This window comes from Danio rerio, chromosome 24 (genome assembly GCF_049306965.1).
Source record: "Danio rerio strain Tuebingen ecotype United States chromosome 24, GRCz12tu, whole genome shotgun sequence".
Taxonomy (NCBI): Eukaryota; Metazoa; Chordata; class Actinopteri; order Cypriniformes; family Danionidae; genus Danio; species Danio rerio.
Window position 1 is genome coordinate 6,001,714 of NC_133199.1, and position 27,959 is coordinate 6,029,672.

Below are 27,959 nucleotides of genomic sequence, written 5' to 3' on the forward strand. Positions count from 1 at the left end.
AATGTCAGACGTTGTCTTTTATCAGAAGTTTGTTCACATTTAGACACGTCGCCGTGCTGCTGTGTTTGCCTAAATCCTCCAGATTACCAACCAACCCAGCAATACTGGACAATTTCGATTCGTACCTGGGAGTCTTTTTGGATAAGAGTGTCTGCCAAATGATTACATATAAATGAAATCTGTTCTGATCTGCATTTTTTCCCCATTGCATGTCACAATAACATTTAACTTTTTTTACTGCAATGATTGCATGAAAAGGAAAGATATCACTGTCATGAAGCATCAGATTTTAAAAGAATGACAATAACAGTCAGGCTTTGTTTTGTTTTATATACACTTACTTATGAAAAATAAATAAATAAAAGTATTATTGTACACTTATAGCAGGCAGAAACACCCCAACCTTATAAAAACAAAAATGATGCTTGTCACTGTCAGGCTCGGACAGAAAATAGAGAGAGTTTAGTTCAAAATCAAGAGTTTTATTTGCATAAAGGATAAAGTAAGGCGGCTGCCTATCCCCGACCACCCGTGGGAGAACGCAGACTGGAGTGAGAGCAACTAATGATCCGCCTCGGCTCCCTCAGAGCGGAGCGAGGGCTGTCGCTGGCGAGCCCAGGTGAGGAGCTGGGAATCAGCAGCGAGGAGACTGCGCAGATCACAGGTAAGCAAAAGCGATAAGAAGTTAATCAAAGTTACCGGACTGACTAGATTTGATAAATGCAGAGTTCACTAGAGAGCGAGAGTAGGTCCATAGGCTTTAACTAACACAATAATCCGACAAAGAGTAACAAGAAGGGGCAGGTATATTTGGAGAAACAAATAGACTTGAATGGAAACAGGTGAGTATTGTATGCGGGCCAGCGCTGATTGAAAGGGGAAACAGCTGATGTTAACAACACGGAAGATTAGGTCAAACCTGACTCGTACTTGATATTTCAAAGTTGAACAGTGTTGAATGCGAACATGTGCATTCAACCCACAGCTGCTCTTTCAGGTAAATAATTCATCAAGAGCTTACAGTGATTGATTAATATGATTAGAAAAAATATATACATATTGATTGATTGATGTTTACTTTTAAAATTAATGATAGCGTGGCCAAATCAATTATTAATCATTAATGTGACATCTGTAAATTGGAACTCATTACGGTTTCCTTTTAGTTCACAGGACGACCTATCTTTGTGTTTGTTTATTGACGATCAGCTGTATGGTGAGTTCATGAAAAACAAATGAGTATAAGCTGCACAACACTGCCCTACTAAGGCCAAACGCAGAAAATACACCGCTATTAGAACTAAAATTGTCTTTAAAGATTTTAGATTGAATATTAACAGTTAATATTTAATCTAAAATCTTTAGCATTAACTGTTAGCCACAAAGCAGATATAGACTACTGTAATTTTAAGTTTCAGGGGCTTGCTCTATTTCAATGGCACTACTTTAGTTTCTAAATTAATTTTATTTTTCTTAATTTACAAAATACATGTGAAATAGTCAGAGTGAATGCATAGGGTGATCTCAATGGCAAAAATGACCCAATTGACCACTCCAAATTACACAAGCAGTAGATCACTTAATGTTTCATGTCATGCAGTTTTTTATGAAAAAAAAAGAAAATAATTCTGGACCCTGATGTGATGCTGACTGATTAATAGCCATGCCTGTTAGTTGTTTTTAAAGATTGACCACTTGACTGGATAGTTCTGTAATTCACTGCACAATACCCTTAGATCCAGCTTTAGCAACATAAACAATTAACACGCTACCAAAAGTTAATAAAATATGAATTTCAATAAAAATAAAGAGTGTGAAAGAGTTGTCTAATTGTGATTGATAAATGTGAAATTTAATAATACATACTGATTGTAAAAATGTCTTTATACAAGAGTTTGATGGCACAAGGTTGTAAATAAATGACAAATATTCATTTATTCGTTTTCCTTTGGCTTATTTATCATGGGTAGCCACAGCGAAATGAACGGCCAACTATTCTAGTACTGTATGTGTTTTACACAGTGGATGCCCTTCCAGCCACAACCCATTCAGTTATGTTATGAATGTGAGATTTCATGGAAGCTTTTAACAACTGTCATGAAGTGTCATTTTAAATGCAGAGATGACATTGTTTGTTATCAGTGGAGTAAAGTAACTAATTACAAATACTCAAATTACTGAAATTGCGTAGTTTTTCTCAGGAATTGTAATTTACTAAGTATTTTTAAAAATGAGTACTTTTACTTTTACTTGAGTACTTCTTTAGTGCAGTATTGGTTCTTTACTCCACTACTTTCCTTCAACCTGCTGTCACGACTTTAATTTTACTTGTCTTTGGGGATTTTAAAAATCCGTCCTGTGATTCCTGTCCGATCAAATCATACACAGAAGGTAAATCGCATAATAATGAACTACCTCAAGACATGGGCCATTTATAATTGCAGTAAACTGTTTGGAAGCATTAAAGAAAATGTCTAAAATCTTTACACGCATTGACCCAGAGACTGTTCAGATGCATGTCACTGATAAGAAAATGACAGATGTTTACTGTATGATGATTGAAATGGCCTTAAACACCCAGAATGCAGAAGACGTTAACATAATGTCAGATAGACATTGTACCTCCAGGTCATGGGTACGTTGCATTTTGTTTGGAAAGGAAAATCGGGTTAACGTCAGAACTCAACTTCAGGTCAATGTCCAACATCCAACCTAAAACCAACCAAATATTAATGATGTTAACCAATCTAATGATGTTACAGCTTGCTATTGTGTGCATGTTACCACTATGACGTCTATCAAACGTTGGATTTGGTTGCCATACCTGACAAATAAATGACAGTATTTGATGTCAATGTGACCTAAAATCAACCAAAAATCAACGCCATTTGATATCGTTATTGGACATTAAAATAGCGTTGTCCTTAGACACTAGCTAGACATTGAATTTTGGTCACCTGACATCACAACCTAAAACGAACCTAACATTAACATCTTATGAAGTTGTGTGCCTGCTGGTTAATAACTAGATGCACTAATCGAATGTTACATTTACACACATGTAAATGGTTCAACTTTTAAAAGTGTAATACTCAATACTCACTACTCTTGAGTACTTTAGAAAGGGCTACTTTTTACTCATACTTTGAGTAATGTTTACAACAAATACTTTTACTCTACTTACACTACATTTTTAGGCTAGTAATGGTACTTTTACTTGAGTATGATTTTTCAGTACTCTTTCCACCACTGTTTGTTATAGAACTTGACATTATCAAGACAACAAAACTTGTCATAGATATGATAGTGATGAAGCCATTATAAAAGTGTCATGAGTTTTATAACAGTGTCATAAAACTTTTTTACCTCAACTACATTGGTACAAGCTGGATTGGTCATTAAATAGTAATCAAAAACTTGTTTGAGAGGGTAATAACATTTTTAATGTGACATATCAATGACAATTTTAGTTTGTTGCACTAAAAACATGAACAGAAAAATGTTCATGAGCCAATTATAAAGCCTTGTGGTAATGTCTTGCCAATGTCTTGCTTTGTCATGACAAAGATAAGGACTGGTTGAGACACACTGGTTTGTTTAGGAGTAGAAATTAAAAGTAGTTTTTTTGTGATCATACTTTTTTTTTTTTTTTTGATAATGCTAAACATTTAATTCATTGTCTTTCAGGCCTTGTGGAGATTAACAGAGAATGTTCATCCGACAAATCCATTCCAGCCCCCTATTCCAAGACGTGATGCTAGAAAATTCATAAAAACTAATTCTTCATCCACAATTTCCACACATGACATGGGAATCAGTGAGGAAGAGTGGGAAAGACTGCAGAAGGCCCTGGAATGGCCCAGTCCAGATCAAGAAATCACTGAGCTGAGTGAGAGCACAAGTCCAGTCCACTCAAAGTTCTCTATTGTGGGACTCAATCAGAATTACAGCGTGGGAGAAAAGATCCTGGTTACTATCACTGCCAGAGACCACAAGAATAAACTAAAAAGATACGGAGGAGATTTTTTCCAAGTTAAGCTGTTTAATTCAGAGCTGAAGGTGTGTATGCTTCAAATATTTTTCATAAATAAATGTACAAATGAATAAATATATAGACATTTGCCATAAATGTACGATAAACTGGCAGATAATTGATTACTTTCTCCTTTTCAGTCTGTTGTAAACATGACTTGGTAACACCTTTTTTGAAGGGGGTCTTCTTAATGCATTTACAGATTGGAACAGGAACTATCATTTACTCTGACATATGTTTAATGGGGCAGATGCCCTTCCAGCCACAGCCCAGCACTAGAATTGCGAGTAATAAACTAGTGGCAAATTAGATTTGTTTGGATTTTGACACTCTGTTGGTTAGCCTGAAAGTTGTAAGAGATTAGCTTTCTTCATAACATATAGTCTTCTCTATTCTTCTTGAAGGCGAGTGTGTATGGAGAGGTTGTGGATCATCGTAACGGGACTTACTCTGCTTCTCTTCTTCTGCCCTGGGAAGGTCAGGCACAAGTCTCTGTTCGTCTGGAGCACTCCAGTGAGGTTGTGCAGATTCTGAAAAAATACAGGGAGTCGTCATTCACACGCAGCCACTATAACGGACACTTTGAAGGACCAGGACCCAAAAAAAACAGGATCAGTGAAGATGTACCGTGTAACCTTAAGTGGGGTGCAGATGGGAACTGGATTAAAGGCAACTGCTGCTGCGAGTATAAGGATGTTAAAACGGGGACGGTGTGGCACTGTGAGAGACCTAAGAAACTTTCTTGTGACAAACTGGTTTATCACTCAAGAGGAGATCTGGAAAACCCATTAAATGCTTTTGAGAAGCAAATTTTCTCAAAGTAAGCTGGGAAAGGATTCAAAGCAAATTCTAGAAGAGTTGCAGGGAATTATTGAATATTAATCATTTTTTTCTCCACAGAAAATTAACAAATGTTTTAATTAATGGAGACACACAATTAATTAACGTCCTTCCCAAAACAAACAACGGTATGTTCATATGTCAGTACAAAATGAAATTAAAAACAAATGTGCTTATGATAAAATGAAGAATTTGCATATCTATGCATAACTCTTTCCTGGTTTCTTTGCTTTAGGCAAACCGGAGAGATGCAGACCTGGTCTGACAACACCAGTTCCTGCAGGTTTCTATCTGAATGATGTGTGGAAGTCTTTTGTATGCAAAACCCAACAGTTCAATTCTGCACAAACTGGAAATTGCCTTAAAAACAAGATTGTCTATTTGATGGGAGACTCCACCACAAGACAGTGGTTCGAGAACTTAGAGAGAAAGGTGCCAGGCAAGTTATACAGTGATATAAATGACAGCCCTTAAAGCATGGAATACAGTATAGTGTAAATAAAATATAAACTTCATGGTGTTACAAACTTCTGCAGGGTGTCGGTGGGATCTTAAAAAATCTTACATTTCAAAATCAAAATTGTAGGCCTAAAATGCACTGAAATATTGTCTTGTAGGTCTTAAATAATTTTAAAGGGGGCTTTAAAAGCTACCCAATCGATACTACACATATTCAATCGCCAACAATAAATACTTTTAGCAAAACTATATATTTCTAACTAATATTAAGCAGTCTGTTGTTCATGCATTTAGTTATTAAAGATTTTTTAAGGTTATGTGGGAAAAAAGTATGTATATATTTAGGGTCTGCTTGTTTTGACACTTTATTAAAAATATAAATGGCTAAGATATTACTTATTAGAATTATTTTTTGGATAGGGCAAGTAAAAAATTTCAGCTGAGCCTTTAAATAAATATCTTTGGTGTTTAGCCATATATTCGTCAGAAATTTAATTCTTCATGGTCTTAAAAAGGTCTTTAAAAGGCTTAAATTTGAATTGGTGGAACCTGCAGAAAAAATAATGTATATTCATATTTAAAATGTCTTTTTTTAGGGGGGTAAAGTGGCTTTAATTTCATCAACAATAACTAATTTCTATTAGGACGGAAAAAAAAGGTGTATTAAAAATGTATTAATAAACCCCTTAGGTGTAACATTAACAAACTAAGTTCATCTAGAAAATGTAAAACCTCTTCTATGTTAAGCTGCTTTGACACAATCTACATTGTAAAAGTGCTATAGAAGATACAGATTAATTGAACTGAATTAAATGGCAGAATAGTTTTGGTAGTTTTGTATGTGTGCAATAGAAGCTTTGTAAAACCATATGATAAACTTGAACCTAAAGTTTGTTGATGAACTTTGATGTTGGCTTGAGAAAGCCAAGCACAGAGGTTGATAAAATTGCTAACGTTGCTAAAATGTTTTTGGCATTGCTAGGTGATTGCTAAGCAGATGCTAATGTAAAATGGGTTGCTAAATGGTAACCTTCATTTACATGTTTGATCAAATCCTAATACTTAGTAAGAATTCCTAGCATATGTTATTGCACTTAGATAATCATGAAAAGCATATAACTAATCATTTTAGCATTTGGCTAATCATTGTTGCCATGCATAAGACACAGGAAGTCCTATTTTGCTAGCTAGCATGAGTCAAACCAGCCAAGGTTTGACTCATGCTAGGTCCCAGGTCCCTACGATTTTTTTGATGTAGAGATATTGCTGTTTTTAAATGGTTGCTAAGTTGGTCTGCTTTGTTGCTATGAGGACAATTGACAGCCTAGTGATTATACATCAAAGCTTACCCTACTGGGGCTGGGCTCCCAGGCCGGCAAGGCTGGTCAAGCTGGTTTTAGCTGGTCATCTCCCAGCCTGGAAATGGCCAAAACCCCTTTAAAACCAGGCTGGTCAACCAGCTAAAACCAGCCAACCCGCCTAGGCTGGTTTAAGCTGGATTTTTTTGCAGGGTGTTGCCAATATGCGTGATATAAATCAGCCTTGATGTCTCTACGCTAGTTTCTATAACAGTCAAAATCTGGACTTGGACATCATATAAAAATGTCTTGCCATATTTTATTGAAAATATAACGCTTAATAAGAACATGCAAAAATGACTTGCCATATCCGTAAAAAAACAAAAAATGGAATTTATGTAAGAATGGCTAGCCATATCAGTCACAATGTGGACTTTTTATATTTTTACAAATATAATGCTTAAAAAATGACTTATTGAAAAACTATAAGTCAGATAAACCTGAAAAGATATAGCCACAAAACCTTATGCAGAACACAGCTTTTGCCCAAACCTGGGGCTTGTAGCATTAAAGCACTAGGAGGAGATAGAATTGGCCTCAGAAGACAGAATAATAACATTGTTTAAGTTGGATAACAGTTGGTCTTTCTCAAGCCAACATAATTAATAAAGCAGTGTGACTAATGTGCAATTTACTTTTTTTTTTCCTTTATTAGGTATAAAAAGGATGGACCTCCACACTCCTCCTACAGGAGGACCCCTGATGGCTGTTGAGTTGACAAACAATATAATAGTTCACTGGGGGCCACACGGAGTTCCTCTGCGCTTTACAAAAATGCCGATCACTGACCTGCACTACATCAGTAATGATATTAATGAAATAGCTGGGGGTTCTCATGCAGTGATCGTCTTCACACTCTTTGCTCACCTGGTTTTTCACCCTCTAACATTCTATGTGCACGAAGTGGCCAAAATCCGTCAGTCTGTCGTTTCGCTGCTGAGCCGAGCACCAGACACTATCATCATCATCAAATCTGGAAACACTGCCGGATATAAGGTATGGGTTTTATTCTCAATTTCAATCCTTGTTTTATAAAGCTAAAACGCTCAAAACGCTCAATTCGCGCTGCGTCATTCGCGCCGCACCATTTGCGTGTATCTTGACTAAACATGTGAATCACTCACGCTTGACACGCGTTCCGCGTCTGGTGTGAACGCAGCATTACAAGTGCCATTTACACCTGCTCTTCTCGCATAAATCCACCAGAGGCCGCTGTCAACTGAATGAATGAATGAATGAATGAATGAATGAATGAATGAATGAATGAATGAATGAATGAAGGACAAGAAGCCTTCGGCGGAGTCATACCAACCCATAGTTTTTGTTGTAAAGACGAAATGTAGCAATAGTTAGCGCTCTTCAGAAATCTATACAGGGGTACGTTGTTGGATATTAAGATATTTTATTTTTCTGCAATAAATATTGTGATATGAAAACAGTTTCGCAAGATACTTTAAATAGCACTATTTGACAATTTTCTGGGCCATCCAACAGTATTCAGGTGCAGAAATTGAATAATTAAAATGCAAAAAAAAAAATTCTTACTTTGCTTTGTCTCGTTTTTAGTCTAAATATCGAAACATTCATAGATCAAGTAAAAATATTGTTTTGTTGTCAACTTTAAAGTCAAAATTAAGTTTTGACTAGTAAGTAAATTGAGTTTTTCCTGAAAAACAAGCAAAATTATCTGCCAGTGGAGGTAAAATAATTAGTTTTTGCTTTAAAATTTTGCTATTTAGACTAGAAACAAGACAAAAATTCTAAGTACGCATTTTATTTATTTTTTTAGGACAAATCATATAAATATAGTATTAGTATACAGTAATTAAATACATTTCTGTAGCTCCTGGTCAACTATAATTCAGACTCAGCGTTGCACATTAGGATATCGATGCTGAAACAATATATTGTGCAGGCCTAGTTGAATGTTTTTTTAAAGTCAAAAAACAATTGAGCAGAAATACCACTCAGAAGTTTAAAGCAACGTCTTTCACATAGTCACCAAATGAAGCTAGACAGGGTTGTGCCTGGTTAGTACCGGGATGGGAAACCACATGAGATAGGTTCCTTCTGGAAGAGGTGCTAGTGAGGCAAAGGGAGGTGCTTGCCCTGGGTTTAGCACTCTATTGGAAGAATAATAATAAGTCTACCTTTTGACCACTTTTTAAAAGATTTACATTGCACTGAGAAGAATTACCTACAGTATCAGGGGCAAACTAAAGCACTACCATAAAGTTTTAGATCTATTTATACAGTGTCTGGAACAAAACTGAACATTGGCACAAGCAATAAATATCTCGGTCTGTCGGTCTCTTTATTTTTGTATGTGGAAATCCAATATATTGTTTCTCCCTGGGTGTGGGATCTAGTTCCCCAGTATAGTCTATTCCCAGCATTCTGGAACAACTTGCCCACTGGCCTCTGTCCATCATTGCTTCCTTACCATATAATAATTGGCTTCATCCCTGTGTCTTCTCTCCCCAATAAGCTAGCATGTGGCGCAAAATGGCTGCCGTCCTGTCACCCAGGGTGATGCTATACAATAGTGGTGGTTGAGGAGATTCCAACATAAATCTGTAAAGTGCTTTGAGTTCACAGAAAAGCACTATGTGTTGAATTTATAACATGGATTAAGATTAATTCTAAAAAATATACTTTTGGATAAAAAAAACATTTTTAAAAACATTGTGGCTAAAGTCAAAGTGCATGTAAACGGATTACGGTGGATACAAATTCCTAAATGTCATTTCTTTCAGTAACTTGTCATTCATGCCCTGCAACAAACTCTGAGGTAGTGGATGAAAGTATGCAGTTAATATACTGGAGGAAGAATTATCAACATAGTCATCGTTTCCTGCTCGCAACAAAAATGTGCTCTCTTGCTTAAAGCCATTTTCAGTTGATTGTGCTCATATGCCTGACAACTGTCATGTGTGGCTAACAAAACAGTAATCGTTTGATTAAGGTGTTTACATTTCTGTACTGCAATTTAATAATGCGATTGAAATCGAAATGCTATTTTATTTCTGTATAGTTCCACTATGACTTTAGTCAGATTAGGGGAATCAAAAAAATGAATTAATAAATCGCCGTTTACATGGCATTGGTAGACTCTTATTGTCTTAATCGTATTAAAATCCGGGTATTGGTGTCCATGTAAACGTTCTCCATGTAAAAATCTATGCAAAGAAAAGAAAGAAAAAAAAAAAATATATATATACACGCACACAGTTGAATTCAGAATTATTAGCGCCCCCCCCCCCCCTTTTTTTTTTTTTCCTTTTTTAAATATTTTCCAAATTATGCTTTACCGCGTTTTTTTTTTTGACACTCTCATAGGAAATGGTACAATGTTGTACCAAAGAAGAAACAAACCCTGGTCACTGGGGCGGGCAGTACCTTTTTATAGAACAGAATTGTACCTTAAGACAAAGAAACAAATTTGTACCTTTAAGGACATGATTTGTACCATGGAAAACCAAAATGTACCTTTTTAAAACCTGCAGATACAATATTGTGTGTGTATATATATGTTTACATATATACATACATACATGCATGCATGCATACATACATACATACATACATACATATATATCCATATATCCAGATTTTTATTTTATGGCATCTTTTTTTTTTTTTAATACTTTATTTATAAGGATTTTTTATTTTTACATTTGCACAAAAAAAAAAAAAAAAAAAAGACAAACAATCAACAACAACAAAACAAAATATATAAACAAATATCCCCAACACTACTTTCCCTTTTGTGGCTTTAACAGAAGATATACATAGCTAACAGTCTGCAAACATAAAGTCCTCAAGATATACGATACACATAAAAAGTAAACAGTTCAGTGTGTAATAAAAGAAAGGTTCTGTATACCTTTATTACAAGCACTGCCATTGTGAAAGGCATTACAAGGTTACAGTGACATGAAAGAGGAATAGGAAAATATGGGAAAAAAAAAAAAAAAGGGGGGGGGGGGTTCTTTTGGGATTATGAGAGATTTTATATATCCTCCTGCTCCAAAAATTGTAAATGGTCAACGTATGTAAGAAAGGGAGACCAGGTTTTTAAAAAAGTATTTTTTGAACCTCTTAGAGTAAATTTGATTTTTTTCAAGCTGAATAAAATACATAACGTCTTTAATCCATCTACTATGTGTTGGGGCCTCAGTTTTTTTCCAATACAGAAGAATTAAACGCCTTGCCAGTAGCGTGGTAAAAGCAATTACTCTACATATTTCTTCTTTAAGCACAATATTTTCTGGACTGGTTCCAAAAATTGCCAACAGGGGTTCAGGTTCAATAGGAAAACCATACATATCACTAAATGATTGAAAAATATCTTTCCAAAACCTCCCTAGATTTGGGCAGAACCAAAACATGTGGGCAGCTGGTGAAATTGAGCATCTACTGCATGCTGGACTAACAGTAGGATAGATCTTAGACAATTTTAAATTTGTAAAATGTAACCTGTGAAGTATTTTAAATTGAATAAGGGCATGTCTGGTACAGTGTGATGATGAATGTACTTTATTTAAAATACCATCCCATTCTAAGTCTGTGAAGTCTCTGCTCAAGTCGAGCTGCCAGGAGGTTTTAATATGTTCTAGACTTTGAGGATCAATTGTACAAATTAAAGAGTATATATGAGAAATTAGTCCTTTACTTTCGGGTTTTAAGTCTAATAATGCATCAATTACTGAGGCAGCAGGTAATTCAGGAAAAGATTTAAATTTTGACTTAACAAAGCTTCGTATTTGTAGAAATCTAAAAAAATTGTTTTTGGGCAGAGAAAAATTATGAGCAAGCTCTTCGAAGGAGCAAAAAATATTATTAATAAATAAATCTTTCAGGCATTTAATCCCCTTCTCCTCCCACACTCGGAATGCAGAGTCTGTACAAGATGGGGCAAATAAGCAATTAGAGGCAATGGGACCTGCAATTGAGAGAGCCTGAAAGCCAAAATGCTTTCTTAACTGTGACCAAATTTTTAATGTATGTACAACTATTGGATTAAAAGAAGTCATATAATTCTTTTCTGAAATTGGAAGTGATGCACATAACAAAGATTTAAGAGAAGCTCTGGAACAAGCTCTTTCACCCTGTACCCACAGTGGAATTGACTCTGGGTCCCAAGAAGATACCCAGTACAACATTTTTTGAATGTTGCTTGCCCAGTAGTAAAACAAAAAATTTGGCAGTGCCATGCCTCCTTGGGATTTATTCCTCTGGAGGAATGATTTTCTAATACGAGGTGATTTACCTCCCCATATAAAATGGCTTATCAATTTATCTATGTTACAGAAAAACTGTTTTCTTATGAATATGGGTATATTTGAAAAAAGGTATAAAAACCGTGGGAGAACTGTCATTTTAATTAGATTAATACGTCCAGACAGTGAAAGAGGTAGAGTGGACCATTTCTTGAAATCTTGTTTACAACGTTTTAGTAATGGATAAAAGTTGGCTTTAAACAAGCCATTAAAGGAGCGAGTAACTGATATGCCTAAGTATTTAAACTTATCCTGAACCACTTTAAATGGTATTGTGTAAGAAGATCTATCTAGAGGGGCATCAATCTCAAAATACTCTGTCTTGTGCATATTTATTTTATAGCCTGAAATTTTTCCAAAATCTTTTAAGACTGATAGTATGTGAGGTATTGAATGAGTTGGATTTGAGACATATAAAAGAACGTCATCTGCATATAAGGAGATTTTATGTTCTTTGTCATTCCGAGTGATTCCTGTAAAAATAGTAGATTGACGAAGTAATATGGCCAAGGGCTCAATCGAAATGGCAAACAGCAAAGGTGAAAGGGGGCAACCCTGCCTTGTACCTCTATACAAAGGGAAATATTCTGAATAGATATTATTTGTGCAGACTGAGGCTATTGGGGCAGAATACAAGAGCCTGATCCAGGAAATCAAATTTTCAGGGAAGCCAAATTTTTTGAGAGTAAAGAAAAGATATTCCCACTCAACTCGATCAAACGCTTTTTCAGCATCAAGGGAAACGATGACTTCATTGATATCAGAGTGTGAATGCATGTACATTTTTTTATGGCATCTTTAATGTTATAATAAAAACAGGTTTTGTCTGAACTGTTTCTTTATTTAGGCTAAGGGTTAAAGTAATTTAATATAAGGTATTAGACAGTTAAATTAGTACTCAGTGTATGAAAGATTACAGGCAATAAAAATAATATGCTTGCTTTACAAATGATATTGTTTAGTCTAATGGATCTGTGTTTGTTCCAGGACATTTTTCAAAGTGACTGGTACGCCATGCAGCTGAACACAGTGATGCAGGAGATGTTCAGAGATATTGATGGCGTAATCTACTTCGATGTCTGGCAGATGACTTCATGTCACTACCTTCGAGAAAATATCCACCCAGGCCCTGTCATCGTGGCTAATGAAGTTGATATGTTCCTGTCATTTGTTTGTCCTGCCTGACTGCAGAAATACAGTCAGATTGTGCTATTGAAGGCCAAGTGAGCATTAAGCTGATTTACAACTCTTGTCTGTATGTTGTACTTTAAAAATTTACGACTTATAAAAGGTTGTACATGAAATAAGACTTTCTATTTCCTTTTTACTGCCCATTTCATATTACATACTGTAGCTTTCAAATAAATTATTATACATTCCTTTTGTTTGTCATTGAAAATATATTGAATTTATATTGAATAAAAAATTGTTCCAAATTACAATTATACAACAGTTCCAACTGTGAGTTTGCTCAGACTGTTATTATGGTTATTATAAAAGATATATGTATGCGCTGGCTAAATACACTTGACAAGAGGTGTAGCTGGTCACTACATCCCCATCATTACATACACTACATCATAGCTGTCAAACTCAATTCCTGGAGGGCCGCATTTCTGCACAGTTTAGCTTTAACCTTAATTACACGTGATCAAACTGATTGAGTTCTTCGTGCTTGTTTTAAACCCAGGTACGTGTGTGGAAGCAGGGTTGGAACTAAACTAAACCCTTGCAGTACATCTACCACATACAGTTGAAGTCAGAATTATTAGCCCCCCTGTTTATTTTTTTCCCCAATTTCTGTTTAATGAAGAGAAGATTTTTTTTAACACATTATAAGCATAATAGTTTTAATAACTCATCTCTAATAACTGATTTATTTTATCTTTGCCATGATGACAGCAAATATTTTACTAGATCTTTTTCAAGACACTTATACAGCTTAAAGTGACATTTAAAGGCTTAACCAGGTTAACTAGGCAGGTTACGGTAATTAGGCAAGTTATTGTATAACGATGGTTTGTTTTGTAGACTATCGTGAAAAAAAATTAGCTTAAAGGGGCTAATAATTTTGTCCCTAAAATGTTTTTTTTTTTAAATTAAAAACTGCTTTTATTCTAGCCGAAATAAAACAAATAAGACCAAAATACAACATTAAATTGAATAAAACGACAGCAATATAATGTTTTAACAACATAATATGATACATTTCAATGTTATTTAGGGATGTTTTAACTGGTACGGTAATTTTATTTTAGATAAGGTTGCAAAGATTTATTTTTCATTTGATACAGTTTCATTTGTGTATCCTAAAACGAATAGAAATTATTAAAGTCTTCTGTTTAGATTAGAACTGAGCTATTTATTATTATTTATTAGGGATTTATTAAGCATAAATAGTCGTCACTTTAGATTAGGTCACAAAACTGGATGGAGTTAATAAAGCTGGATGAGTTAATAAAGCATTTATTAACATACAAATTAACTATTAATATATGCCTGAATGATAAGATATATAAATGTTAATTTGTATTATTTATTAATCATTTACTCCGTCATTCCGAATAATCTTTAAAAAAACAGCAACTTCTCTTAAAGTACTGGTTCTTAAATAATGCAATATTTAATTAGGTAATGAAAAATAATTATTAAAGTATGAAAATACAACCATTAAGCACATTATATATGTGCTAATAAGTGAAGAATAGAGCGTATGTATCTCTGGTTATAAACTGCTTTCTAACATCTGTTAATGTAAAGTTAATACTTAACAGATAAAGAATTCATTATTTGCTAATGCTTAACAAATGATTCTTAGTAGTGTAGTTATTATAAAGTGTTTCCATTGTTTTTAAAGGGCACCTTTAAAAAAAACAAAACACTCCTGCAGCAAACCAGTTTGGCCAGTGATTATGACTTGCAATTTTATCATTTCCAAGATCATTTCAATCTTAGAGGCAAGTAACTTAAGAATAAATTCTGTCAGGAAAATATCATTATCAAAAAGTACATTTTATACCACTTTGTATAACAGGAAAGACATCCATCATCTTATGTCAAGCAAAGCCAAACTGGCTAAACAACATAAACATTCAAATCAATGTCACGCCTCATGTGGAAATAATTTGAAATGGAGTTTACCAGGATGCTTGTTGACAGTTTATGGAACATGTACTTCAGTTTTAAGCTGATGTGAACTTCTCATAGGACAACAATAGACTTAGCCATGGTCATACCTTCAACAAACAAATCAAATCCACAAGGTAATCCCCAGTTTATATGCGTTATTTTGGGTTGTGTTTTTAGATATTGGTCATTTTTGTGCTTTATCAGTTTCCAGGATTGGACTAAAAGTGTTTCTACTGGCATGTCTTCTATCTACCTCATCTTATTTGGTAAGTGCAAAAGAAAATTTGAATACATTTTAAAGGCAGTTAAAAATATTTATTTATATAATAACGTTGCAAAACAACAAGATCGGGTGGCATTTAACTCGGTGAAACAAAAAAAAGTTCAACTCTGATTCTTTTTTAAATGTTTAATAGCATAGTTTGAAATTACAATCAAATATCGACGAGAGTTAATTTATTTTTGGGTTTGCTATATAATTAGATATTTTGGCAGTGCTGAATTTAGTTTAGAGAATTTGGGGATTATGACAGGTCCATGATTGAACGTGGCTATGAAATGCAAAACACAAAGTCTTATCTAAAATCTAAAATGCAATCTCTTCCTCAACTACTAAGATTTAATTAAGGATGGACTAAAGGTTATTGCACACCGAATCCAAAATTTTTGTCTGTAATTTTTGCTCGTTAAAAAATACATTCGACCTCACGTTGGGTAAATCGTATTGACACACTGGCTGTTTCTCAATTCCAAGAACGCAGAGAATGGACTTGCTTTCTTGTGGAGACCAGTCTTGCCAAGTTACCTTGAGAAATGAGATGCTGCATTCTTCCTGATTGTCATATGACCTTTATGCATTTACCAGGAAATTATTTAAACATTACAGCATTCATACAGTGATTTATTGCTTTTCCCCTTTTCACAATATATATTAATAAAGACGTTACAGATTTACGTTGCACAATATAAATAAAACTGATTTTAATATGAACTTTAGCAAATAAACTCCTCAAATGTGTTAATGCCTCTATTTTCATTTATTTATTTGATTTTCATGCTAATGTTTACTTTCACCATCTCATTTAGGGAAACTCCTGAGATAAATTAAGTTATATCTCTGAACTTTAATAAATAAATCTATAGACAATTCTGCACTTCTCACTTTCTTTATTCAGCTGCAATCACTTTCACGTGTCCTCCGTTCTTGCGTAGTTTTGGAACTGAACTTTGGTGGTTGATGATGATGGAACACGAGGACGCAAGAACACAGAGGAATGCATATTGGGAAACAGTCAGCGACACCACCAATTGATAATGTAGCATAATGATTTTAATTATTTTCACAGATCCATTTCTTAGAGGAAATACTTTTCTGTTCTCATTTAAATATACTCTTACTGGTAATAACCCAACTGAGAACACATTAAGTCAGATTCAGGATATTATGTCTCCTGAGCCAATAAAGAGTGGGCAGTGTTAGTTTGGAATTTAAACATTCAAAAGCTGTGGGAATATGGAAAATTAATGGGCTGGGTGGATTTTTTAAATTTTATTTATTCATTTTTTTTATCATCAAATAGAAAATGTTTTCCACGTGTTCATTAGACCATAAGAATTATTGCAAACATACCTTTTTTGTTAGTTTACAATAAAATTCCACAGAATAAGCTAATTTCAATTTATGGGCTCCGTTAAATCAGTTAGAATTTTCAGAAATTTTCTCTAAATTAACAATTAGTTTTTCCTCTTTTCACAATATATACTATGCATATAGACTTAGCAAATAAGTGAAGTTTATTTATATACTAATTTCCAGAGAATCACATACTTATTATTGCTTGCGGCTGCTCCCGCATTATTCAATTTATGATTCACCAATCAGATGATTTCTAAGCCACTATAAATACCCTAAGTTTCATATAACAGCCATCTTCGTTTTGAAGAATCCTCCCTTCCACCCCTACTCCTCCTTTCTTAGATGGGTGTCACGGTGGCCCAGTTGGTTAGCACTGTTGCTTCACAGCAAGAACGTCTGGTTCTAGTCCTTACCAAGCCAGCCGCCATTTCTGTGTGGAGTTTACACGTTCTCCACGAGCTCACGTGGGTTTCCCCCGGGTTCCCCGGTTTCCTCCCACCATCCAAAAACAATCAACTTAAGTTAATAATTACTAATTACTACTTACTTACTATTTCAAATCGGCACCATAGACATAGTAAGTAGTTATCTCTTGAAATCAATCATTATCTGTTCATTAGCTACTACAGCAGGAGAGTTCTCGAGATCTACCTGAGCTCAAACTCCCCTCTCGCCTTGCAAACGGGAGGGAGCCCTGGGCTCGAGGATCTTATGAGGAGTTCTTGAGCAATTTTTTCACTCCAGTTTGCATTAATGCGTCCTCGAAATATCAAGAAAACCTCTGTGAACTTCCAAGCGTCCTCAGTTCCTGCGAACTTGAGTATAGGAACTGAACTTTGGCAGTTGATGATGATGTTACACGAAAACACAAGGACGCATATAAAGAGAAAGCCACTTCCTCGAAACTTTTGTCCGTCATAAAAAATTCAATCCAGGTTTTTATAAGTTTTGCATCCAAAAAAGCACTTTGAGAGGTGTTTTGACAGTTCAGAGCCACCGTACAAAACCAAAAACCTTAATACAGAATGCCGTCATTTGAGCTACAGCTAACTTTATGACAAACACATAAAATAAAAACAAAATGTCTGCCATAGCTGAGAACACCTATATGCTGGATTCAGTCACTGGCACACCTCTCCCCTGCTGCTGCTTTGTGTGTGTCTCTGAATGTGTGTGTGTCCATACATTTGACGTACTGCCCATACACAATATAGAAAGCTAGACGCCTCATGGCCACCATCTATTATAATGTCTATAGATACTGCCAGTCTCTGTTTAAGATTTGTTTATGTACGTAATGTGTTATGCGTAAAGGATCACAAGCAATGTATCAAAATTCCACCGATTGCCTAAAATAAACTTTGCATACTTTGCAGGATAATCGTAGCGCAGCTTTTTAATAATAATCTGAACTCTCCATCCTCAATGCAGTATTGGATGAACACAATATGCTGCCTATTCCTCTTTCTTCTTCTAGAGATCCACAAATCTTTTTGAGTTGTCAATTTGTATCTTTATCTACATATTATAATAATTACATATTATTGTGACTGTTATCTTTTTTGTTCTCTTAGTTTCTATGGAGATTGATTGGTGGGAGCAAAGTTATACTATTTAAAGCCCCCAGGCCCAAACCAGTTTCCAGATATTTTAATTCTTCATACACAATTTCCGCACTCGACATGGGAATCAGTGAAGAAGAGTGGGAAAGACTACAGAAGGCTCTGGAATGGCCCAGCCCAGATCAAGAAATCACTGAGCTGAGTGAAAGCACAAGTCCAGACCACTCAACATTCACTATTGTGGGACTCAATCAGAATTACAGCGTGGGAGAAAAGATCCTGGTTACTATCACTTCCAGAGACCACAACAATAAACTGAAAAGATACGGAGGAGATTTTTTCAAAGTTAAGCTGTTTAATTCAGAGCTAAAGGTATGTTTGTTTTATTTTCACCTACACAATAAATATAAACATGTTTGCTGTATATAATTCTGTCAAAATTCTGTCCAAGTTATTTTTCCACTGATTGCCTAGCGCTTTTATCAAGCACTTTTTCAGTTTATGAGTGAAATAAGATGGTAAACTTGACTTGAAAATACTTGGGAATTTTGTGGTACAAACTAAGACCCTGTGTACACAAATATGTTTTAGTTTTAGAATGACGTTTTAGAAAGAAAATGATTCACGTCCACACTGGCGTTTCACCTAGCGCTTCTGAAAAGATCTCCATGCACACTACACCGCTTAAAACGCACATCATGTGACCACACACACACACACACACACACTGTGTCATGATCTGAAGCGTATGCCAAAGTCTGAGTTCCAGGCAGTCAGCGGGTGCTTTGAGCACACCTCCCCAGGTGAGAGCGGCGCTTGTCGGAAAGTACACTATAGTTGTTAAACGTGATATTTAAATCATCTGGTCTCTATATAACAACACTTGGGTCTTTTGAATCTATTACTTATTCTCAGGTAATGTGTGTTTTGGCTGAGCTTATATTAAAAAAATTATATTATGTAAGCACTGGTTCTGCACATTTGACTAATTGCTTGCCTTTATTTGCATGTATAAACTTATGGTATGTTACACTTTTATAATGGCCATTATTGATTTATTAAAACTGATATTCAGCAAAAGAGACAGGGTATGTCGCAGATTTTTTCGGCAGTTATGTTATAGGCTATGTTTTGTTTTAAATATGCATACAAGTGAAGATGCCGCTTATATAAATATGTAACTACACAATGGCTCGATTTTGGTGTCTATTAAATTTCTAATATCAAAATTAAAATATGCAGTTCCTTATATCATGTTTTCATTTTATTGTTAAGATATTGAAACAACATAGCCAAGGTTAGGTGAATGATGTTATAAAGTACACTGTTGCCTTTAAGGATTTACCCGACGTGTCCTCGGGAGTTTGTTTTCCATATTAATCTTGTGAAGTCTGAACTAACAAGGAAAGGCAGAAAGACTAAACTTTGTGCACTTAATATTGAGAAAAAGCCCCAATCAGATTTTTTCAGATCTGTTTTCAGATGTCTCCATTTTCCCCGATCCATAAACAAAACCGGCCTCTTCAGCATATCCAAAACAGTCCATTTACCAGGCTCTAAAACTCTGTGGTAGTGTGGACGGAAGGTGTAACCATAGCAAAAACTATGCGTTTTAAAACTAAAACATATTAGCAGGCAACGGTCAAATGGGTACAAACTGGAGCACGAGGGAAATCCAAAGTGCATAGTCAGAAACAGGCAAAGAGGTCGATACAGGCAACTAAAAATCAATAAGGGGGAAACAGGGCAAGAATCAAAAATGGGATAACTAGGGATCGCTTACTTCACAATTCGACACTTCATTTGATACTTTGTTTTGATGATCCAAAACAACCAGGTCATGTGACTAAGGTGATTTGAAACCCTCAGGTTAAGTGTAAAAAGTGTTTCGAAACACCCAGGTCATGTGACTAAAGCAATTCAAAGCATCAGCCATATAAGAAGCGTTTCGAGACCTCATGGCTTCACTAAATCACTTGAAATATCAATTCTACAATGTGGGGTTTAATACCTCAATTTGCTTAACTGTTTCTTTGCTGAAGCTGTTCCAGAGCTAATACGATTAAAAAAAAATTATTTGTTGTATTCTCCCATTCACTGCGCTCTAAGTTTACGCAACTATGATGACTTCCGCTACTGAGAAAATCGTAAATGTGAAAAGGGTCAATTTATTAAGTACTTAAATTTTTATGTGAGTGAATGTAATTGACATGTTAGAACTATATGTACATGTATATTAATTGTCAGTTGAAAAATGCTGTCATAAAACAAAAATCTTGAAGGAACCTGTGGCTAATGAAAACAATTGCGGAGAGAAAGTGTTGCGGCACATCCTAAACATTCACTGCATTCCATTCAGAAGATCTCATTGCTATGCTTTATAACTTAACATGATTTACTGTCCAGAGTGACAGCTTTAATGGTACAGTATGGAGGATGTAAAGATCAAAAAAGCTTTTTTTTTTTTTTACGCAGCTGGAATGCAGTAAGACTGTTCTTCTCAACCACCAACATGCATGCTTTGGTTGTCTCCTTTGTCTATTACACCCATTACAGGTCTTTCAGTCTCTGAGCTGATGATCTTAATCAGGCGCGTTTGGTTAAGAAAACATGGGCTGCATACAAAAATTGCATACTTTTATATTTTATAGCACACTAAAACCAGTATGTGAGCCGAGTAGTATGTCCAAATTCATAGATTTTGAAAAACAGTATGCAGGAAGTACCCAGATGACTTGCTACTTCTGCTGAAATCCTGAAGTGCACAATTCTTCGCTATTCCATGATGTCTCACAAAATAATTTTTGAAGAGGAATGAATGATATGGAGCCAGATCAGTTTAAAAAATTATCTTTTTAAATAAAATGAATATTTATTATTTATTTTTTATAATTAAATATGATTTTCAAAGTATAATAATTACACAAGCAGCACAATTCACATTTATAAAATACAATTTGTAAGTTCAAAACACGATTTGTAGCTACACAAATTTTATTCGTAAGTTCAAAACATGATTTGTAAATCCACAACACCAATTCATAAATTCAAAAACAATTCGTAAATCCACAACACCAATTCATAAATTCAAAAACAATTCGTAAATCCACAACACCAATTCATAAATTCAACTACGGTTCGTAAATACACAAATCCAATTCGAAAATTCAAACACGATTTGTAAATCCACAACTCCAGTTCGTAAATCTAAAACACAATTCGTAAATACACAACTCCAATTCATAAATTCAAACACGATTCGTAAATACACAAATCCAATTTGTAAGTTCAAAATACGATTCGTAGATACACAAATCCAATTTGTAAGTTCAAAACACGATTCGTAAATACACAAATCCAATTTGTAAGTTCAAAATACGATTCGTAGATACACAAATCTAATTTGTAAGTTCAAAACATGATTTGTAAATCCATCACACCAATTCATAAATTCAAACACAATTTGTAAATCCACAACACCAGTTTGTAAATCTAAAACACAATTCGTAAATACACAACTCCAATTCATAAATTCAAACACGATTCGTTAATTCACAAATCTAATTCGTAAGTTCAAAACACGATTTGTAAATCCACAACACCAATTCATAAATTCAAACACGATTCGTAAATACTCAAATCCAATTCATAAATTCAAATAAGATTCGTAAATCCACAACCCCTGTTTGTAAATTTAAAACACGATTCGTAAATACACAACTCCAATTCATGAATTCAAACACAATTCGTAAATACACAAATCCAATTCAAAATTCAAAACACGATTTGTAAATTCACAATTCCAATTTGTAAATTCAAATACAATTTGTAAATACACAAATCCAATTTTTAAATTCAAAACACGATTCGTAAATCCACAACTACTATTCATAAATTCAAATACGATTCGTAAATCCACACAAATCCAATTCGTATATGATAAATAAAATAAATTATACCAAGGAGCATTTTCTCATTTTCTAGCCAGATAAAGGGTTTCCTCTTGTTTTCCAATACGTCATAATTAGGTGACTAATTTGAAATAATCTGCCAGTGGGATAAGTAAAATAATCTTGTTATCATGTTACTCATTCACACGCATACAATACGGCCAATTTAGTTTACCTTTGGACTGTGGGGGAAACCGGAGCACCCGGAGGAAACCCACGTGAACACGGGGAGAACATGCAAACTCCACACAGAAATGCCAACTAACCGAGCCGAGGCTCAAACCAGTGACCTTCTTGCTGTTAGGTGATCGTGCTACGTACTGCACAGCTTATCTATTTCAATGTTTTATTAAATTGTTTTCCTGTATCTCTTTCTTATGTAGTTATATCCTTTAAAGCAGTCAATAACAATAACAAAATGTTACGTCGGTGAAAGATGGAGAAATAATGTGTAACATCATCATATTTGTCAAAAGGTGCTTGCATGTAACCCAACCGGTCCAGCACCCACTCAGCAGCTCTGAGAAGGGTACAAACCAGCAATACCTGCATGGTAGACAAATTCTTCAAAGACCACAGATAAACGTCTGTCGCTTTATCACATCTTGAGGTTTACCTGCAGAACACTTGATCACCAGCCGGCAAATAAAAATCTCCAAAACACTGCTTTTATTAGCCTTTATTAGCTTTTTAAATCCTGGCAGGTGTTCTGAGGCAAAACTCTGCAGGAGTTGCAGTTTGGACACCCCTGACCTACACAATAAATGACCATGGCATGTCAATCACACTGAATGCACTTCGCAGTTCTGAAAATGTGAGGCGCACCACATTGCCTTTTTGCTGTCTTTAGAAAAGAGCAGTGTGCTGTGCTTTTTATGCTGCTCGGAAACCACTGTATTAATGGTCTTTGTGCTGGACCGCATGACATCAGGTCCAAAGTTGATTTTTTTTTCCATCGCAGGCACACAGAGCACTTCCATAGAAAACCATTTTAATCTTCTAGGTTTTGATGTCACGACTACAGCACTTTTTGAACTGCCTGTTAATTTTAATTACAAAATATTGTATGCTTAAATAACCTATAATTTAAATTTGCCATGAAGACAGTGGTATTCTGCATTACATTTAATCTTCTCTATTCTTCTTGAAGGCGAGTGTGTATGGGGAGGTTGTGGATCATCGTAACGGGACTTACTCTGCTTCTCTTCTTCTGCCCTGGGAAGGTCAGGCACAAGTTTCTGTTCGTCTAGAGCACTCCAGTGAGGTTGTGCAGATTCTGAAAAAATACAGGGAGTCGTCATTCACACGCAGCCACTATAACGGACACTTTGAAGGACCAGGACCCAACAAAACCAGGATCAGTGAAGTAGTACCATGTAACCTTAAGTGGGGTGGAAATGGGAGCTGGATTAAAGGCAACTGCTGCTGCGAGTATAAGGATATAAAAACAGGGACGGTGTGGCACTGTGAGAGACCTAAGAAACTTTCTTGTGACAGATTGGTTCATCACTCAAGAGGAGGTCTGGAAAGTCCATTAAATCATTTTGAGGAACAATTTTTCACAAAGTAAGCTGGGAAAGGATTCAAAACAAATTGTAGAAGAATTGCAGAACATTGTAGACAATGTGTTGTTATTTTTTTTCTTCACAGCATATTAATAAATGTTGGTATTAGCGGAGACACACAATTAATCAACGTTCTTCCCAAAACAACAGACAATGGTATGTTCATATGTCAGAACAAAGAGGATCTAAAAACATATGTAATTATGATAGAATTAAGAATTTGTTTAATTACAACCGTTTTTTTCTGATAAATGTTTCTTTGCTTTAGACAGAACGGAGAGATGCAGACCTGGTCTGACGACACCAGTACCTGCAGGTTTCTATCTGAATGATGTCTGGAAGTCTTTTGTGTGCAAAACCCAACAGTTCAATTCTACAAAAACTGGAAATTGCCTTAAAAACAAGATTGTCTATTTGATGGGAGACTCCACCACAAGACAGTGGTTTGAGTTTTTAGAGAGAAAGGTGCCAGGCAAGTTATCCAGTGATATAAATGACAATTTAAATCCTTATAGCAAGACAAAATGTTGTATACTGTAAATAAAATATAAGTTATTAATTATCAATATTGTTATAATTATCAATATTTTAAAAAGAAGTTCTCAAACCTCGTCATTCAAAACTTGTTTATTTTGGCTAGAATAAAAGCAGTTCTTAATTTTTTATAAACATTTAAGGTAAAAATTATTAGCCGCTTTTCCTTATTTTTTTCGATAGTCTACAAAACAAACCATCGTTATACAATAACTTGCCTAATTACCCTAACCTGCCTAGTTAACCTAATTAATCTAGTTAAGCCTTTAAATGTCACTTTAAGCTGTATAGAAGTGTCTTGAAAAATATCTAATAAAACATTATTTACTGTCATCATGGCAAAGTTATAATAAATCAGTTATTAGAAATGACTTATTACAACAATTATGGTTAGAAATGTGTTGAAAAAACCTTCTCTCAAATAACAGAAATTGGGGAAAAAATAAACGGGGGGCAAATAATTCTGACTTCAACTGTATATATATATATATATATATATATATATATATATATATATATATATATATATATATATATATATATATATATATATATATATATATATATAAGCAATTCCAGCGTTGTGGATGTGGCATTTGCAGTAAAAACTCAAAACATAATTTCACACAGAAAGTATATGTTAACATTATATCGAAACATGTTTATATTTTCCAAAACAACTCACCATTGAGTTATGGGAGCAGAAGAAATAACTATCTGTAAACATGTTATATATTTTAAATTAGGAAAATAAACATGCGTTAAGGATGTGACAAAAAAAAAGTTACCGAATTTACTGTCTACAACAGATTATTTAGAAATTCTGACAGTTAAACTGGACAACCCAAAAGAAACAATGCTCATCAAACAATTATGAGTCGGCTCACTATTGATTTATAATGATTGATTTTATTTTATTTGACATTTTTGCATTTATGAGTAAAAAGTGTTGTTATGGATGTGACACTTTTCCGTTATGGATGCGACAGCTGTGAAATTGCCACTTGTGTGATTTTGGCAAATTAAATATAATAGTTTGAAATACTGACAGATACATTTATGAGTATTTTTAAAGTACTGTAAAATACTTGCTAACACAAAAAATGTAGAAACGGTTGCTCTATTTTGGTGAAAACTAAATTATTTTTATGGAAAGGTTGACATTTGCATGGAATTGCTCATATATAAAATGTCACAAGACTTTAATTTCAGGAATAAATATTGTTAAAAAGATTCCTCAATATTTATTTCTTTTAAACAGAGGAAAAAGGTCATGCAGGTTTATGACATGAAATTGTGTAAATTATGACAGTATATACTGTACATTTTTGTATTAATAAACATGCTTGTATACTTTGGTGGTTTTATGCGTGTTCAGTAGCAGCTTTGTAAAATAATATGATAAATTAATGAAGTAACATGACTAATGTACATTTTACTTATTTTTATTATTTTATTAGGTATAAAAAGGATGGACCTCCACACTCCTCCTACAGGAGGACCCCTGATGGCTGTTGAGTTGACAAACAATATAATAGTTCACTGGGGGCCACACGGAGTTCCTCTGCGCTTTACTAAAATGCTGATCACTGATCTGCATTACATCAGTAATGATATTGATGAAATAGCTGGGGGTTCTCATGCAGTGATCGTCTTTACAATTGCTGCTCACCTGGTTTTTCACCCTCTAACATTCTATGTGCACGAAGTGGCCAAAATTCGTCAGTCTGTCGTTTCACTGCTGAGCCGAGCACCAGAGACTCTCGTCATCATCAAATCTGGAAATACTGCAGGACAAAAGGTATATTTTACTCTAACCCCCATGCTGACAGTGACATGAGATAATATTGCAATTTCCAGTCACTCACATTCCTTCAGTTTATGTTTGTCTTTATCAGGGGGTTCTACAGCACACTGAACCGCCAATTACTCATATGTATTACCAGTGTTTGGCATGCTACTATTGAACAGTAGTGACGCTACTAGCTTAGCTACATTTATAAACCGAATAGCTTTTCAGTAGTGAAGCTATTTTATTAGTCCAGTAGTGCAGTAGCGTCCGCACAAGCTACATTTATAGAACGCGGACCATTAAATGACAGCACCGACATTCACGGAGCTGTGAGGCCGGTGTCTAGCCGATAAAGGAAATCCATATGATGGTGAAAATGACGATTTGTTCTTCTCCCTGTTTTACGGTGGTCGACAACAAACATTTTGGTGCGTTACTGCCACCTCTCGGTGAAGTCGCTAACCAATTAGGATAATATGAGCAATTTGCTTGATAGAAAATGACTGAATGAAGAGGAGTTACATATAACTATATTTAATTTACTGTAGTAAAAGTCTAAAGTATACTATGGTAATTACTATTAGTTAATGATAGTTTCTAATGATACTACATTATGTAGTGTAATTCATTATTGAAGAGTTGTAAATATAATAATATAATGCTTATTCCTAAATAACTCCCTTTACTATAAATTACTATAGTATTTTCATGTGTTTTTAAAATACTGGTTTTAATGGATTTTTTTGGTTGTTTTCATATAGGGGAGCACGGGGCACAAAGTAACATGGGGTTAAATGTAACATGGAGTTTTAATGTATTAATGTGAGAGTTAACAAGAGTTAAGACAACTTCAATATTAAAGTTCACTAAATTTGTCCATTACACTTGAATTATAAAGTCCCATCGACAACAGCAACTAAACAATTTAAGTTAACTAAACTTAAACCACATCCATTGCACTTGTATTGTCATATACTGTATATAATTTGCATGCTTTACCACTGCTTGTGTTTCTATTCAGTATTAAGTCTGCTTGATCTGTATTTGTTCCAGGACATTTTTCAAAGTGACTGGTACGCGATGCAGCTGAACACAGTGATGCAGGAGATGTTCAGAGATATTGATGCCGTAATCTACTTCGATGTCTGGCAGATGACTTCATGTCACTACCTGCACGACGATGTTCACCCAGGTTATGTGGTTGTCGAAAATGAAGTTGATATTTTGCTGTCGTACGTTTGTCCTTCGTGACTAATAAATATTATTGTTTTTGCTTTGTTAATAAACCATGGAACTTGGGAAAACAGAAATAAGCAACTGTGTGTGATTATATATGGTGTATGATATATATAGGGTGACAAAAAGTCTAGAAACAACCCTGAGCTTGTCCAACACTGGCAGTTTTAGACACACCGTATGTTTTTGTGAGACAGCAATGCTATCACATGTACTGCAGTTCGTTGCTTCCTGATTTAATGGCCAATTTGTTTGATCTCATTTATACAATTGAGTATGATTTGCTCATCCCCTTATGGTGCCATGCCTCTTTTTTAAAAAAAAATCATAATTTTTTTAACACTAAACTCATATATATTCATATGAATTAACCACTCAACTGATAAAACCACTGACACTGATACTAGCTAACAAATGAAGCAAGGACAAATATAACAAAATGGAAGCACAAATCAAAATAAACATCAAGCATAAACCATGAGCATAAACATATAGACTACAATCTTTAAATATAAAGGTTGTTCATTAGCGTCAAAGGTTCAACGAAAACCCTTAAAAATCCTTGAAACCTAAAGAGATTCTT

General features: G+C 34.7%; 3 protein-coding genes across 4 annotated transcripts in view; 2 read left to right on the plus strand and 1 right to left on the minus strand.

Moving 5' to 3' along the window:
• Positions 1–27,959, minus strand: part of gpr158a (G protein-coupled receptor 158a) — a 741,191-nt gene that overhangs the window by 46,146 nt on the left and 667,086 nt on the right. The window lies entirely within an intron of this gene.
• nxpe3l (neurexophilin and PC-esterase domain family, member 3-like) lies at positions 528–13,351 on the plus strand. Of its 2 annotated transcripts, NM_001386572.1 has the most exons (8): positions 832–997; positions 1,167–1,216; positions 3,688–4,059; positions 4,438–4,853; positions 4,934–5,001; positions 5,109–5,312; positions 7,346–7,686; positions 12,960–13,351. In NM_001386572.1, exons 1-8 carry the CDS (start codon positions 967–969, stop codon positions 13,155–13,157), a joined length of 1,680 nt encoding a protein of 559 aa, NP_001373501.1. In that variant the 5' UTR covers positions 832–966; the 3' UTR covers positions 13,158–13,351. The 2 variants fall into 2 exon arrangements, with proteins under 2 accessions (XP_073796009.1, NP_001373501.1); XM_073939908.1 differs by lacking the exons at positions 832–997; positions 1,167–1,216 and adding an exon at positions 528–664.
• si:ch211-157j23.5 lies at positions 15,124–27,663 on the plus strand. Its single transcript, XM_073941404.1, has 8 exons — positions 15,124–15,235; positions 15,306–15,367; positions 18,312–18,671; positions 23,400–23,815; positions 23,900–23,970; positions 24,083–24,286; positions 25,809–26,149; positions 27,194–27,663. The coding sequence occupies exons 1-8, from the start codon at positions 15,199–15,201 to the stop codon at positions 27,389–27,391; spliced, it is 1,689 nt and encodes a 562-aa protein (XP_073797505.1). The 5' UTR covers positions 15,124–15,198; the 3' UTR covers positions 27,392–27,663.